Source organism: Macrosteles quadrilineatus, unplaced genomic scaffold (assembly GCF_028750875.1).
Source record: "Macrosteles quadrilineatus isolate MER2022 unplaced genomic scaffold, UCM_ALF_1.0 Scaffold_2__2_contigs__length_208266976, whole genome shotgun sequence".
NCBI lineage: Eukaryota > Metazoa > Arthropoda > Insecta > Hemiptera > Cicadellidae > Macrosteles > Macrosteles quadrilineatus.
This window is the reverse complement of record NW_026542595.1, coordinates 159,295,175-159,310,378: the sequence shown is the minus strand read 5'-3', so window position 1 is coordinate 159,310,378 and position 15,204 is coordinate 159,295,175. Positions and strand designations below refer to the sequence as shown.

Here is a 15,204-nt window from a genome sequence, read left to right as displayed (position 1 = left end):
TTAGGCTCACCAATGACAGCAGATAAAATATTATACAAATAAAATCATATTAGTTTCAAAAAGGCTTCTGACAACGATTTTTCACTTTTTCGCTACTACTTCTAAAGAAATTGCGAATCCGCCTGTTTTTCATTGGGATTAACGATATCGTAATAGTTTTGGGCTAATTAAAACTCCCAGATGTAATTAGTTTACATGAAATGCATCTTCATGCAGAACTTCGGGGATTGAGTTTTGGGGGGAAACGGCTAAGTAAAAAATCAGTATTTGTTCTACAATATTTTCATATAGAATAATCTTCAGTGTAGGCCTAATCTTTGCTCAAAGTTACAATTGATGTTTTTTCCCTTTGTACTGTATTGCATTTTCTAATTGGCTAGTACAGTATCCTGTGAATGGCTTGTTATAAACATATGTTACGATTCTTTTGTTTACTTTTTCGTTATAGTTTTGTTCAACTAAAATAGTTACTTGGCAACCCATAAGGCCAATATTAAATTTTAAAATTTTCACATAGTTTTGCAGAGAAATACGAATTTTTACGAGGTATTGGCTGTTGCCAATCACGTTTTAGGACTAAAAGTCCCTAATTCCAAAATTTAGTCAAAGTCCTTCCGCTAGATTTCGAGATACATATTACAGACTTATAATATGAATTATAAGTAAATTAAGTCAATAATATAACGAACAGTTCAGTAGATACATAGATGCATAACCATAACGTAAAACATCTTATGATTCCCAAACCCAAACTGAACTTTGAATTATTTGTAGTCCATACATTTGCGTTGAAATTTAATTAATTAGGTATAATCTGCTAATTAGTAAAACAACAAAGTGTTTTAGGTATTTTTAGAAGGTTTAGGCTTCTATACATTTCTCACAGAAAATAATGAGTAGGATGAACATTGGTGAAAAAATTGTAGTTTAAAACAAATGTCTGCATATTAATTATATTTTACAACACTTCATTTATTTAGTTTAAAATTTTTACCGTCATTATGAAACAAATGTTTTCATTCATTAATTCTAATCCATGGAAAATCTATGGTGACTATAAAATTAATACTTATTGGAGTTTACAATCAAAAAGTATAAAATGAGATCTGCAAAGAAACGTGTTATGTTGGTACAACATCAGCTCCTTCAATAAACGTGATACTATCCATTACAGAAACGTGCGGCGGGCTGCTAGCTCGACTAGTAGGCGCTGATCAAACCGCAATTAACATGTAAGAATCACATTTTTTGATTTTCTTTACTTAACGTAAACAACCCTCATAGCTGTTTTAAGCTGGAAATTGTTTTAATATGTTCTAAACATATATTATAAGAAGGAGAATGCGTTTTTATCGTGAAACAATAATTTTTATATCTTGTATCACTACCCAACAATCATAGCACTTAACAATTTAAGCTAAATATTGAACGTAAAGTTAAAAAACAGCACGTAACTATCGAAATACGTATAATCCCTTAATTTTACGACTACATCTATCAAACTTGTAAATAATATAGTTTTAAACTTTCCGATAAAGACAATTTTCCATCATTTACTTGTGTGAATAGTTGAATCCTGCCTTTAATTTCTTTAAATGAATTATTATCCTAGACGTATTGCATATTACAACAACAACAATATTATGGTATGGGTATCATAGAATAAATAAACACCAAAGTTGGTGAGTCGATTGCGAGAAGTAGGCTAATTGCGAATCCAAAATAAAATAGCATTATCACAGATACTTGTCAATAAATCGTTCCTTAAAATTTGTCAGTACAATATACAATAATGTGGTAATGTTCCAGCCCCCCCCCCCAAAATAAGAGGTTAAGGGTACAGCTCAAACTTGCTTGATACTTACTTTGAAATAGTTTTTCATAAAAAATGATCTCGGTAGAAATATTTTTACAGTTTCGTGTCATAATTATTACTAGTTGTTTCATATTAGGATGTGAAGGGAATGTTTGATATACGTGAACATTTAAACTTCTGTCAAATTGCAGATTTTTATACAACGAAAGACGTCATCTTTTTCTGGGACTCGTATTACTGCCACAATACCACAATTTCGAACTGTCAGGGTAGTCTTACCCAAAACATCCCATGTCTCATGTCTCTACGCCAAGAAAACATACACAGCTGCAGGAGAAACTATACCCCCTACACTTTTCATGCAACAGAAATGTGGAATAAAATAAATAAACTTCTGTTACTTACAAAAAAAGGTTTGCAAACTAAACCCCTTTGTTGATTTGGCTTGTCAAACTTCGCCACCATTCTGTATACGACGTGTTAACGGCTCGATGTGTGAGTGTCATGCTAACACACACGCGCAGGTATGCAGGAAACTATCACTCATACACTTCCACAGACGTGGTCGCTGACGAAAGCCTGTCCGTTTCGCTCGCAAACGCGTTTAATGTTTTATCGATAGCTAATAAACGCGTTCGTCACGATCGCAACATTGTGCTCAATAGTCTTATATATCGCAATTATATGTGAAACTGGTGTGTCGGAATGTAGCAAAATTATTATAGTACTGACCACTGGAGTGGTGAGAGGGTTTTCGTCGTTGTTTGGTTAGAATTTTGTCAGTAGAGCAGAGCAAGAACTTCTGTTATTTAATTAAGTAAGAGCAACACACTGTAGCCCTCCTCAAACCAATAATTAATTGTAAAAAACAAGTTGTTTGATGACAAATTTTAGGTGCTCAGATCCCATTCGTAGTCACCCACCAAGTTTTGTTTGAAATCTAATCTAAATAACAGTTTTTACTTTGGTTTTAGTGAATTTCCCAAGGGAAGTGGCTATTACGGCACGGTAGGACCTGGAGCTGGGGCCGATATACTTTTTCAGTTTAATGTCCCTAAACTTGGGTAATTTTTGTTCAATTTTAATGATATTTAGTTTCAAGGTGTAAGGTGGGGGAAACTTGAATGAGTTCGTGAACCAGTATGATCGGACCATGGGAACAGGGTTTTACGGGGGGTCTTAAACATTCATTCGACGGTGGGAAATACGGTGGGTTATTCTCATTTTGACCCTCAAAACACAACATTTTCCAATTTCTCCATGGACCATTTTATAGAACTTAATAACAAAGAGTTCATCCCTGAGTGTTTTTGTACGGTTATTGGTTACGGGGAAATTAAAAAATTTTAAATTCCCACGTTATTCTTAAGGACAATTTTGTAAAATGTTTTAATTTGCTCATTTATCGAAATATTTTGATCAAACTTGGCAAATTTATTTATTTATACTAAGCTACTACAAGTTTACTAAAAACACACTTTATTAGCCTCCTTGTAGCAGCAAACCTATGTACCCGTAAAACCTAATGTTATTAAAATAGATTTAATCTAAAATCAATTCAGGCAAATGGAAATTCGCTTAGTCTGCACGTTTGCTGCGGTGGGGGTTTTTATACTAATATCAGTAAACCATTAAAGAATAACCTTGAAAATTGACGCAGTTTATCTATGCTGGTCAAGGCGCAATCTAGGTAATGAGCTGGCTTAGTCGGTTGTGTAGCAGATGATAAAACCGTTATATAGTCAATGATAAAACTAAGGCAGCGATTAACGAAGCAATAATTTTTCATGAATGAGGGCTGTTGGCTGCACTTTACTTTAGGTCCTACACAAACAACCGAGTGAAAATATCGATTATTCGATTGTTTTATTCGATATATCGTTTGGTTAGTTAGGTTAGGTTAACCTTACCTTACTAAAAATTCCAACTGACAATTAATTAAAAGGAATGATAGCAAACTAAAATATTCTAAGACCTCCGAATTCTATTTTTTTGTACTCGCACAAATTTAGAGCATGGACTTCTTGTCCTGAAGACCCTTGTTCAAATTCCGCCAATCACAAATAGCTAATAGCATTGACTATACACCATAAACCAGTTATTTGATAATTAAGCGTACTGGTGGTTCTAAGCACATTTTGAGCTGAACGTCCCAGCCACTAAAAAAATAGGTAAATTATACAGTGAGCTCATTAGGGAATTTTTAATAGTTTTGGAAATCTCTTAACTAAACAATGGGCCGCTTTAACTTTATTGGTACTTCAAGAATGTCATAGTGTTTACTCTCTAGACCCCTTACATATTATAAGGAGAACATTTTGTTGTTGTAAAAATCTTCGGGTTTGAGTTTTGGGTGGAAATATCTATTTTGTGCCCCCCTGAACCCAAGAAAAGTAGTTTTTGAAGTGATGTCTGTGTGTTTGTGCCTCTCAGTGCGTGTACATGTTTAAACGTTCAAACTACACCTGTGGTCCGATTTTGATTAAATTTGGTATGTGAGTACCAATCCATAGTATCTTTTCCCATAAAAACCCAAAAAATAACAGACAAATCTTACATTAACAAATATTGCTCTAATGACATTGTTTGAAATTTAGTATGTTATAGTTCTTTTTAACTTAAACTAAACAGTACAACCCTTATGGCTGTAAAAATCACGTTTCAAAAGTTATTGTAAGTTTTTTTTATTTTCCCCATATTATATCATAGTTACTCCCACCGCTTGCCCAATCAAAAATTGCCCATGGGTTATAAGTGGAATAAGAATTGTTAAATAGCTGATGGGAGAAATTATCTGTCAGATTGCTGATTTGACCAGTATGATCGGTTACTTTCTGTTAACGTATTACTAAGAAAGGTAATAGGTTCCAAATAATGTACCTACAAGTATAATTTGGTTAGTAGGCCTATGTAATTTCACAATTTTGTTAAATTCATGATTGTAGTTTTCGTCAACATGAACAGCATATTACAAACAAAACAACAATCGCACACAACTAAAAAAGGTCTTGGCAAAACTTTGCATTTAATCATACAAGTATCTTTCATAAATATTACAACTGTCAGAATAATAGCCCGAGTTACTTGCATCCAAATTTAAATCGTTAACTACTTTTTAAGTCAACTTAATGGCTGCTCGACCGACTGAGAAAACGATTTCATCGCGGGGGCGGCGAAACCGGCTGAGACGTTCAGAATAATCAATTTATTCGACATGACAGTCGAATACGGTGTTATTAATATATCAATTATAATGTAACTAATTGCTATAATAAATTGTACACGGAATTGGAAATTCGATACATGGTCAATAGATTAGACTCTTGTAATCTGTCTGTAAAAAAAATGAAAGGAATTATTTAATTTTGCTGATGATTCATTTAGTAATCTCAGTTGTACTAGACAAAGGTAAATGGTTTCCATACATCTAAACGGGAGAATATTTTGATAAAGCGGTTATTTCTGCAAAAATTCTTTTTATCACCTCTAAAGTTAAAGTTGCTTGGTGCTTGGTGCTTTAAATAGACGCTATTCAACCTTACCTTTTAATAATTTCAAAGAACGAAACGTTTCTTGTACGCATTAGATAAACACATAACTTAGTTAAGGAGCTACACTATTAAATAAGATAACAATAAATACCCCCGCCGCAGCAAACCTGCAGACTAAGCGAATTTCCATTTGCCCTATTGGATTTACACTAAAATGTCTCCTTAAAAATATCACATTTATTCCCTTTAAATAGCATTAGTTTAACGACTACTTAGGTTTGCTGCAACAGGGAGGGTAAAAAGTTAGTTTTTTTGTAAAATGTTAATAGTTTAGTATGAAATGAATGCATTTTCCAAATTTGGGCAAAATATGTTAATAAACAAGCAAACTACAACAGTTTACTTATTCTCCATAAGAATAACATGGGAATTTTAAATTAACAATTTTTTGGAATGTTCTCCGTAACCATTAGACGCATTATAACGCTTCAATATACTAAATTATTTGTTTTTTTAAGCTCTACAAAATAGTTTGGAAAGAAATTGCAAAATTTTATGTTTTTTGGGTCAAAAATTGGAAAAACCCATTTTTACCCCATAAAAGCCCCCATAAACCCCCGTTCCCAAGGTCCGATCATTCTGGTTCGCGAACTCGTTCGAATAAACGTAGGTTTACACGTTTGTACCAAATTTCATCAAAATCGGATCATTTTTGCTCGAGTTATCGCGCTAACGGACACACACACACACATATATATATATATATATATATATATATATATATATATATATATATGAATTTGAACGGATGGTGTTTTTGGTCTCTAGGGACCTCAAAACGAAAAAAAAATCGGTCCCGGGTCCAGGTCTTACCATGAGTACTACGGTAATAGCTTATTCCCTATATGGGAAATTCGCTAAAAACTGATAATAATTGGTTTTGAAGGGTATTAAATAATCATTGTTCAAATACATTCATATGACCAGAATTCCTCTCATAGATGCCATGATTAGTGAGTACAACAGCATTACAAGCATTTTTCATTCTGATAAAAACCAACGTATTTTATAATATTATCCTGGGTAACCGAGAGGTTAAAGTGTTCGCCTCTAAATCTGAGGGTTGTTCGTCCGATCCCAAACGGTGTCAATTACGTGCCCAGATGTTATTTGCAATTATAGTATTTGACTTTCTTATTATACTCATTTTAGTAATGTATTATTCTTTTTATCAATAAGTCGCCAAGAACGAACAAATGGCAACACGAAGAAAATCACGAAAATACGAAAAATCCTCCTGCAAAAAATGAATAACATTAGCTTGATTTCAGTTATTCATACTATATTAAAAATATTATTTATATTATTATTGATAATATAACAACAACATTATCAACCAAACATCGCATTAATTTCCCCGGCACCTTACTGCGCGGAGAGGTGGAAGGAGGCGCTAGGCGCGGAGACGGTCAGTACGCTACAAGCGCGCAGTGTATACAGTCATCAGTGCGATGTATGCGGCAGTGTAGTACAGTGTATGTGCGCGATGTAGACAGTGTAGTGTCAGCGGAATGCTGCCATAACATGTGCATAAGCAAACCAGCAGTGCTGCTGCTACTTCACCTGCTGCTGATCCAACAATGGATAACTGCGGCGGACAGATCTAACGGTCAGTGGCTGTTTGTTTACACTAGCTTAATGTGATGTTTTGGCTAGATAAGAGAGGAGTTTGTTTGTTGAAGATAACACTGATTCCACGTAAACAAGTGTAAATATTATGAGCGTAGAAATTAAGTAAAAATAATTAAGTTGTAAAAATGTCTACGAAGAGTAATGGGTTTTGTACGTGTAAAATTGGAAGATAAGTGGTGTCGCTTTGTGATAGATACAATACAACATATCATCTCTGGGATACATGTATTTTACAAGCGTGGAAATAAAGTAAAACCATTAATTGTCGTATGAAAGAATTTGATATCAAAAATAGGTTGAAGTATAATATTCCAAGATACAGCAAGAGGAATTATTGGAGTTAGTTGTATTGTACCTAGTATTTTATAAGCATGTAGAGCAAGTAAAACCAATGATGTAGAGGAAAATGCCACTTAAAAGCAGATCCTCTTTGCCTAGGTTAAAAAGGCAAGATAGAGGTGTCAGTATTATGTTTTGTCAGTTTTTTGTATAATCACCCTAAACCCCCTGTATAAGTACGTGTCTATCATTTGGTTGAATATATTTTATAAGTGTGAATAAAGTAACGCTCATTTACACTATAAATTAATCTAATTGAATCAGGGATTATTTTATATGTTAAATTGACATGGTTTGTATTAGCCCTACAACTGTTGATTAGAAATGTTAACATTGGCATGGTTTGTATTGACCCTACAACTGTTGATTAAAAATGTTAACATTGGCATGGTTTGTATTGGCCCTACAACTGTTGATTAGAAATGTTAACATTGGCATGGTTTGTATTGACCCTACAACTGTTGATTAAAAATGTTAACATTGGCATGGTTTGTATTGGCCCTACAACTGTTGATTAGAAATGTTAACATTGGCATGGTTTGTATTGACCCTACAACTGTTGATTAAAAATGTTAACATTGGCATGGTTTGTATTGACCCTACAACTGTTGATTAAAAATGTTAACATTGGCATGGTTTGTATTGGCCCTACAACTGTTGATTAAAAATGTTAACATTGGCATGGTTTGTATTGGCCCTGTTGATTAAAAATGTTAACATTGGCATGGTTTGTATTGGCCCTGTTGATTAAAAATGTTAACATTGGCATGGTTTGTATTGGCCCTACAACTGTTGATTAGAAATGTTAACATTGGCATGGTTTGTATTGACCCTACAACTGTTGATTAAAAATGTTAACATTGGCATGGTTTGTATTGGCCCTACAACTGTTGATTAGAAATGTTAACATTGGCATGGTTTGTATTGACCCTACAACTGTTGATTAAAAATGTTAACATTGGCATGGTTTGTATTGACCCTACAACTGTTGATTAAAAATGTTAACATTGGCATGGTTTGTATTGGCCCTACAACTGTTGATTAGAAATGTTAACATTGGCATGGTTTGTATTGACCCTACAACTGTTGATTAAAAATGTTAACATTGGCATGGTTTGTATTGGCCCTACAACTGTTGATTAAAAATGTTAACATTGGCATGGTTTGTATTAGCCCTACAACTGTTGATTAAAAATGTTAACATTGGCATGGTTTGTATTGGCCCTGTTGATTAAAAATGTTAACATTGGCATGGCTTGTATTGGCCCTACAACTGTCGTTTAAAGACGCTTTGCGGTCAATGTTGTATTTTATTTTTGGCTAAAAAAATAATGACAAAGTAAAACCAAATCAAATTGCACTTGAGATGTTTGCTTTAATAAATAATAATAAGGTTAATTGCGTATTATAACATTATTATAATACAGATAGAAAAAAGAAAGATGTCACAAATAATTATTTCAAGAGAGAATTCAAAGTCTTGTTAACGTAATAAATGTTTCTTATGAAACAAATTGGATTTTTCGCACGACTGCTCAAATCGAAACCGACGTACGCATTTAGTGTCGCAGTCTTAATTAACTTCTTATGTCATTAGTGAAACATACCTTACCAAGTGGATGATATGTACGATTACAATTTATTTAATTTATTTCTTGTACAGAATGAAGGTAATATTTCCTTATTATCACATAAGAGCAATCAATATTAATATTCTGAATTAATAAATTACTAATACATTAACTAATAACATTAATCATGTCATTCATCCTAATTCTAAGAGTGGAACTTGTATAGTAAATGAATCTACTTTTTGTAGTCCACTCTGAACGTTGTATAAAAATACACAAATCGGCTACTGTACAAGTAAGTTGTTTTATTTTTAATCGTCTGTCAAACCCATTTTGATCGATAAATCAATCCAGTACAAAACCTTGCTTTTCTAAGAGTTTGAAGACATGTTATATAAAAACAATAATATCTCTAACCCAAATGCAATTTGGTCCAGTTTTCGGTTTGTAGTAAAAATATGGCAAATCTAGAACACAACTATTCAATATTATGTCATTAGCATAAACAATCTTTATATACCTCAAATTGATTCACGTATATTTAAAATATGTTGTTGATGTTATTTTTGTCTTTAATCCAAAGTTTGTCACACAATCCGTTTATTGTAAAAGAAGCAGAGGGAGACTATTTGTACAAAATCATTGATTTAAGAAAGCTTACACTGTTGCCAAATATAATAATCCATTCTTACCCTAGAAAGCGTTGAGCTTTCAATTTCACACTTTCTTTTCATGTCCATAAATAATAGTATGAGCTGTCACCTATGACAGTACTATGACTGGTAACTATATTTAGTAAAAATAAAATTCAGAAAACTACTCACTGTACATAAATACTAAACTAAACTAAATATCAAGTTCAAACACTCGTTCAACCTATGGCAGTTTATACCGCCAGTACATAAGAATCATAAAATACGCTAACACAAAAAAATTTAAAATTTGAACGTTTTGGATCAGTTTAGCGAAATTGGAACAAGTGAAATAGGTCGAAAGTTGTGGGTTGTGTTCCACAACCTCGAGAAAGCGCGTAGTTCAGGAGGACGTGCACGGCGTACCTTTCTCTAGATAGACTAATTGTACAGCTCCCAGCTCCAGGAGGGTCTTCTATCTCTAATCTCTAGCTACTATTAGACTTGGGTCAGTGGACTGTTGGCACAACAATGCGTAGAAGTTTCAGCGTATCTTGTGAAGTTGGCAGTAACCTGAACACAATTATAAAAGAGAAAAACTGAGCTCGCCGCATTTCGTAAAATAGTTTACATGCTCGGAGTTCTGTAAATGTTTGTTGGTAAGAGGATTTTAGTAGGAGAATATGACAAACCGTACTAATAATACGTAGCCTATTTGAGCTTTTCCCAACAAAACCAAACGGAAAATAGTAGATAAATTAAGAAAGGTGTAAAAAAACAATTGAGGCATTACGATCTGTATCAGAAAACCTGTAGAAATTAGTTAATTAATCTAAACGTAGTCGTTATGTTGATCACCTTAAAAATCGAAAAAAATTCGTTATAAAAGAATTCTGATGCATTTAGAAAGTCTTCTTCAATGCACCAAACAAATTTGTGTTTACCAAAACACTACAATCGTTTGTACCCTTTTTAAGGACTACGCAATCACACCCTTGCGCAAAATTCTTCAATGGAACCAATTAGGAGGATTGTGAATTGTGTTTTCTACATATCAAAGGCGTGATTCATACAGTAGTAAGCTTATCATACAAATACTTGCACATTTCTTCACAGGTTTTATGTGATAAATGTGACGAATCGCCCATAATGCATGACTCATCTATTGTTTACAGCGCTTCTGTTAAGCAAAGTGAATCTACACAATCGTACCTCAATGGAAATACACTGAGCATTGCAAAATTTAACTAATTAATCAACAGGCTTGCAAAACTTTATAAAAAACCTTTTTACTGTTTAGTTTTCCTCCATGAATTACAAATCATTTTGATTGTACTCATGAGTAAAAGTAAAAAAAAATGCTATTATGTATTCAAGATTTTTTATGTACTAAGTAAAAACCCAGAGTACAATTCGCTGGTCTATCCGTTACCAAATAAAACAGTAGGCCTACAATCACGTCTAAATTAGTAATAATGTACAAGTATTAAGTAATGTTAAAGTTGAGCGTTTTTGGACGAAAGTAAATATGCTGGACACAATAAATCTCGAGTAAGTTATACTACTTCACTGCAGGAGTAAAATATGTCAGTCTAATGTCTTAGTTATATCGTATAGTACAGTATATTCAGTAGATACAATTTATATTTCTTCTACCATATGGCTTAGCCAACCCTTTTTGTCAGCGTTGAAAGTGTAATAGTTCAGAAAAGTAAATATAATTAACTGCGGTGAAAAGAATTCTCCCTATTGCTTCCATAATTTTAACCTCATTCTTTCTCCAATAAATTCATACGACGATTCCTTTGATGTTCCTCCCATATTATCCCAAGTAGCACTAAATGAACAAATTACACATATAAATACACTCATCTCTTGCAACTTTATGAGGACTTTGTGAATATTGGTATTACAGTAATTTATCAGAACTAGACCTAAGATACGATAATTTATAAAACCATACGATAGTTCAGTTATAATCTATCTCTCTACAATTTACCAACCAAACTAAAATTACACATATAATCACTCTACCTCTCTTGCATTGTACAAACACGCGGGAAAATAAATGACATTGCAGCTTGTAATTAAGTTGGCAGAACTGGAGCTAGTGTGACACTTTAATTGCTGCACAACCCGGTAGAGGTAGAGGAGTATTTCGTCAGTCGTCACATTGACTATCGCAACTCTTCTCAGGCTCTGTACTATGAGGCGCGCACGCAGCGCAGCACGCAAACGCCCAGAGAAAGTCACAACAATGCACGCCAACAACGGCGTTTCATAAGCGCTTTTTATACATCAAATGAGTTTTTTTGCACGTTCTATACCATGGTTCGGCGTAGAAAGTATCGGATAGATTATTAAAAGCTGTTCGTGATTATTTAAGCATCTATCTAGGCTTAAAAGTGATTTGAAATATTTTCGAATTATTCTTGTTACCATACAAAACGTTTAAAATTTATAAAAAAATTGCAAAGGTGGTGTATATGTATATTTCCAGTATTGTATACGTATTTTGCATTTTAATTAAATTACCTTCCATTCGGCGTATAACCGTTGAAAATATGTTTATAGTACCGTTTTTCATGAGCTGAATACAGTTTTTGAATTTAAAGGCAACTACCTGGACCTACTTTTACTGTTATCATTATCAATTTAGATAAGGATGCCACCTCAATTTAACCCAAATTTCAGTGAAGAATGAGTAAAATGATTTGTGTAGCCTTGTTACTTACTAAGATCAGCTGATTTGACCTATTGAGAAGACAGCTGAGTCCAGTTTCGAAACATCAAAAGTTAGACACTCTCTCAGGATCGAACCAGCGACCTTTTCATTATTAAGTGAGCACTTGAACCTTGTCTACATAAACTATATACTGTACCTAGTACTTGTCTGTTTATCACATAGGCGGGTTTGTATCAGCAAATTTTAGCTGATTAGTACAATGCAAGCTGGAAAGTTACTGATCAGCTACCGTCACCGTGTTGACTGAATAGATTTATGATTTTAAATTGTATTTCTATTCCCTAACCCGATCAATGTTTGAACTATTTCTTATCATTTTTCATAAGTTTCCCCGTTATATCTACAGTACAGTAACTACCCAGTACAGTAACTACCATCAAACTACCGGTGGAAGTACACGGTTGGCGACACCGTTGGTTGACTCCATTGTTGGTCTTCCGTGTTGAGCGTATAACACATAACCTGTGCTGTACGAGGTACGATATGCATAGAGGATAATGTGATAATGATAGTGTAGAGTCAACCATGTAATATCTTGCTGCGAGCGCCACGGTATCAACTACCTAGCCCTTAGCAAACAGGTTCATGGCGAGTCGACGTTTTGACAAAATTCAAAATTCTGACTTTTATGGATTTACAGTACCCTTCAGCAGACTCGGGGTGTCGATAGTTTTGTGTAATCTATCCTGTTTTGTCCAGTCAGATGAGTCCATGCAAATAATCTATGTAAATAAGGTTTTGAACGATGTAGTTGTTGTCATGAGCTGTATGGTTTGAATTTTATAAATGGATATATTTTTACACACGATTATTGTCAAATGTTAATGATTGGTTGTAAATTAGGTTGTTTATGCGACCGAATCTATTGTATCTACAATCATTTAGATGATCAAAATATCGTGAACAGATAGAAGACGACAGAATTTTTCAAGACCAAAATAATACAATACAGTAGACTAGTAGCGGTTAGACTTCAGTAGTAAACAGTCAACTCAGCCCCAAGACGATCAGTAGTGCTGTGTATAGAATCAGCTGTTCAAACGAATGACGCAAATCGCACATCCATCGATGCCTACACAGGAAACCTTAGACAACAAGTAAGTGCTAACGAGCTGAATATTTGTATATTAAATTTAACATTATTTTATGTTTGTATGTTAAATTCCAAGTTTTGGAAACTTAAATACAAAATACATATCAAAATCAAATTTGATAAAGGACGAAATATTAATTGTTTCACAAGAAGGTCTACGAATCATATAACCTTCCATTTTAAAGCTGGAAAATGCATCGTCAGCACTGATAGGCATGTACTTTAAAAGTTTGGTTTTTAAAGATTGTTTATATCTACCCTCTCCGAGTGCCTTAACACTTAAGATGAAGATGGCGAATGCAGCGATAGTGAGAATACATGCATCAGCAGTTCGGTGCACTGAGATGATAATATTATGATACGCATTGAGGCATATTGTTAACTTTCACTCATAGAGTAGCACTTTCTCCAAGGTCGCGATTCGCGATGCTCCTAGTTTTGTTTTAATATATTAGATTAAATGACCGAATAAACCATTCAACATTACTGGGCTTTCTAATTGAGCACCTCAGCAATGACACCTAAAGCATTAACTAATTAATTACTCTTGAGAAAATTACATCTGACATAATCTTGCATTGTCGGCTAGTATTGCTTGTACACTAACATAAAATCTATCAAATATATCCTAATGCAAAACTTACAGTACACGCTAACAATGATAATAACAAAGATTTTCCACTGTTTTAACCTAAACGTGATTTCAGTCGTGACACTTAAATTGACTAAAATTACCATCAGCAGATTTGTTGGCAGAGACAGCATAACCCATGATAATTCCTTTAGTTAGGTACACGTTTGCTTACTTGTCTATTTGTAATCATTACGGACTACGTTTCTTGGATTTCGTTCGAGTTTTTCAAATCGAATTAATCTAATTATTATGTTAATATAAGTTTTGTATATTTTGCAAGCTATTATGATTTGAAATATTGATAACACTATCATTCGTGGATGGTGGGTAAAATTATATAGTCAATGGTAAAATTCAAAAATACGACACTCACCAAAACTTTCAGAACCTCCTTCGTTACTTGATGATTTCTTTTATTTGGTGATGTACTATTGTTTAGACCATATCATGATATCACTTACACACACACATACACCACCAGCTGACTAAGCCCAGTGTTGCCACAACCCAGCATTGCTACAGCTGCTGTATTGTCTGATATCTTATCGCGCGTTTACCGCTCTTACTTCTGCTAATTGCCTGGATAAGCCACCAGGTTGCGCCACTGCTCCTTGCTCTAGAAATCTTTATCTCTAATTACTGTTCGGTCTGTGTTTAAATAGTGAGCATACGATTGGGGTAAAATGTTGGTGATTACTATATTGACAGATCATTGTTGGAACTCTTACGTCTCATGAAGAAACATGATTTAAAGCTATGGATTTATATTTGGGTAGGTTTGGTATTGTTGGTATTTTTGTGTAGTTTGGATTGCATTTTAAGACGTATTGTTGAACGTATATTGTACTGAAGGCTATAACGATATTTAAATTTGGCTGCTGGCTTGCGTCTTGAAGTAAATTAAATGATATATATTTCAGTTTTTGTGGTTTTCTGGATGGCGTTATTTAGTGTAATAATTCATAACATCCAATAAAACAAAATTAAAAAAAAATTCTACAAAAAGCGTAATCTAAAAATGAATAAATCATATTGCTCTTCTCCTCCAGGGAAAGAAATCCAATAAATCACCGAGCAGCAGCTAATTAAACTACAAAAAAAAATTCATACTATTTTCTACTGAATAATTTCACACATGAACACAATTTGAACGCATTACATGATAGTATAAAACGAAAACATCACATATA

The 15,204-nt window shown here is 33.7% G+C and overlaps 2 protein-coding genes across 2 annotated transcripts in view; one reads left to right on the top strand and one right to left on the bottom strand.

The window, feature by feature from the left end:
* The window catches only part of LOC128987556 (protein vestigial-like), a 188,922-nt gene that overhangs the window by 78,839 nt on the left and 94,879 nt on the right, over nt 1-15,204 (bottom strand). The gene's annotated exons all lie outside the window — the stretch shown is intronic.
* Nucleotides 6,796-15,204, top strand: part of LOC128987554 (mucin-2-like) — a 125,964-nt gene continuing 117,555 nt past the window's right edge. The window contains exon 1 of the mRNA XM_054408458.1: nt 6,796-6,976. Within this exon, the coding sequence (XP_054264433.1) occupies nt 6,823-6,976 (154 nt within the window). The 5' untranslated portion in view covers nt 6,796-6,822. The remainder of the gene's footprint in view (nt 6,977-15,204) is intronic.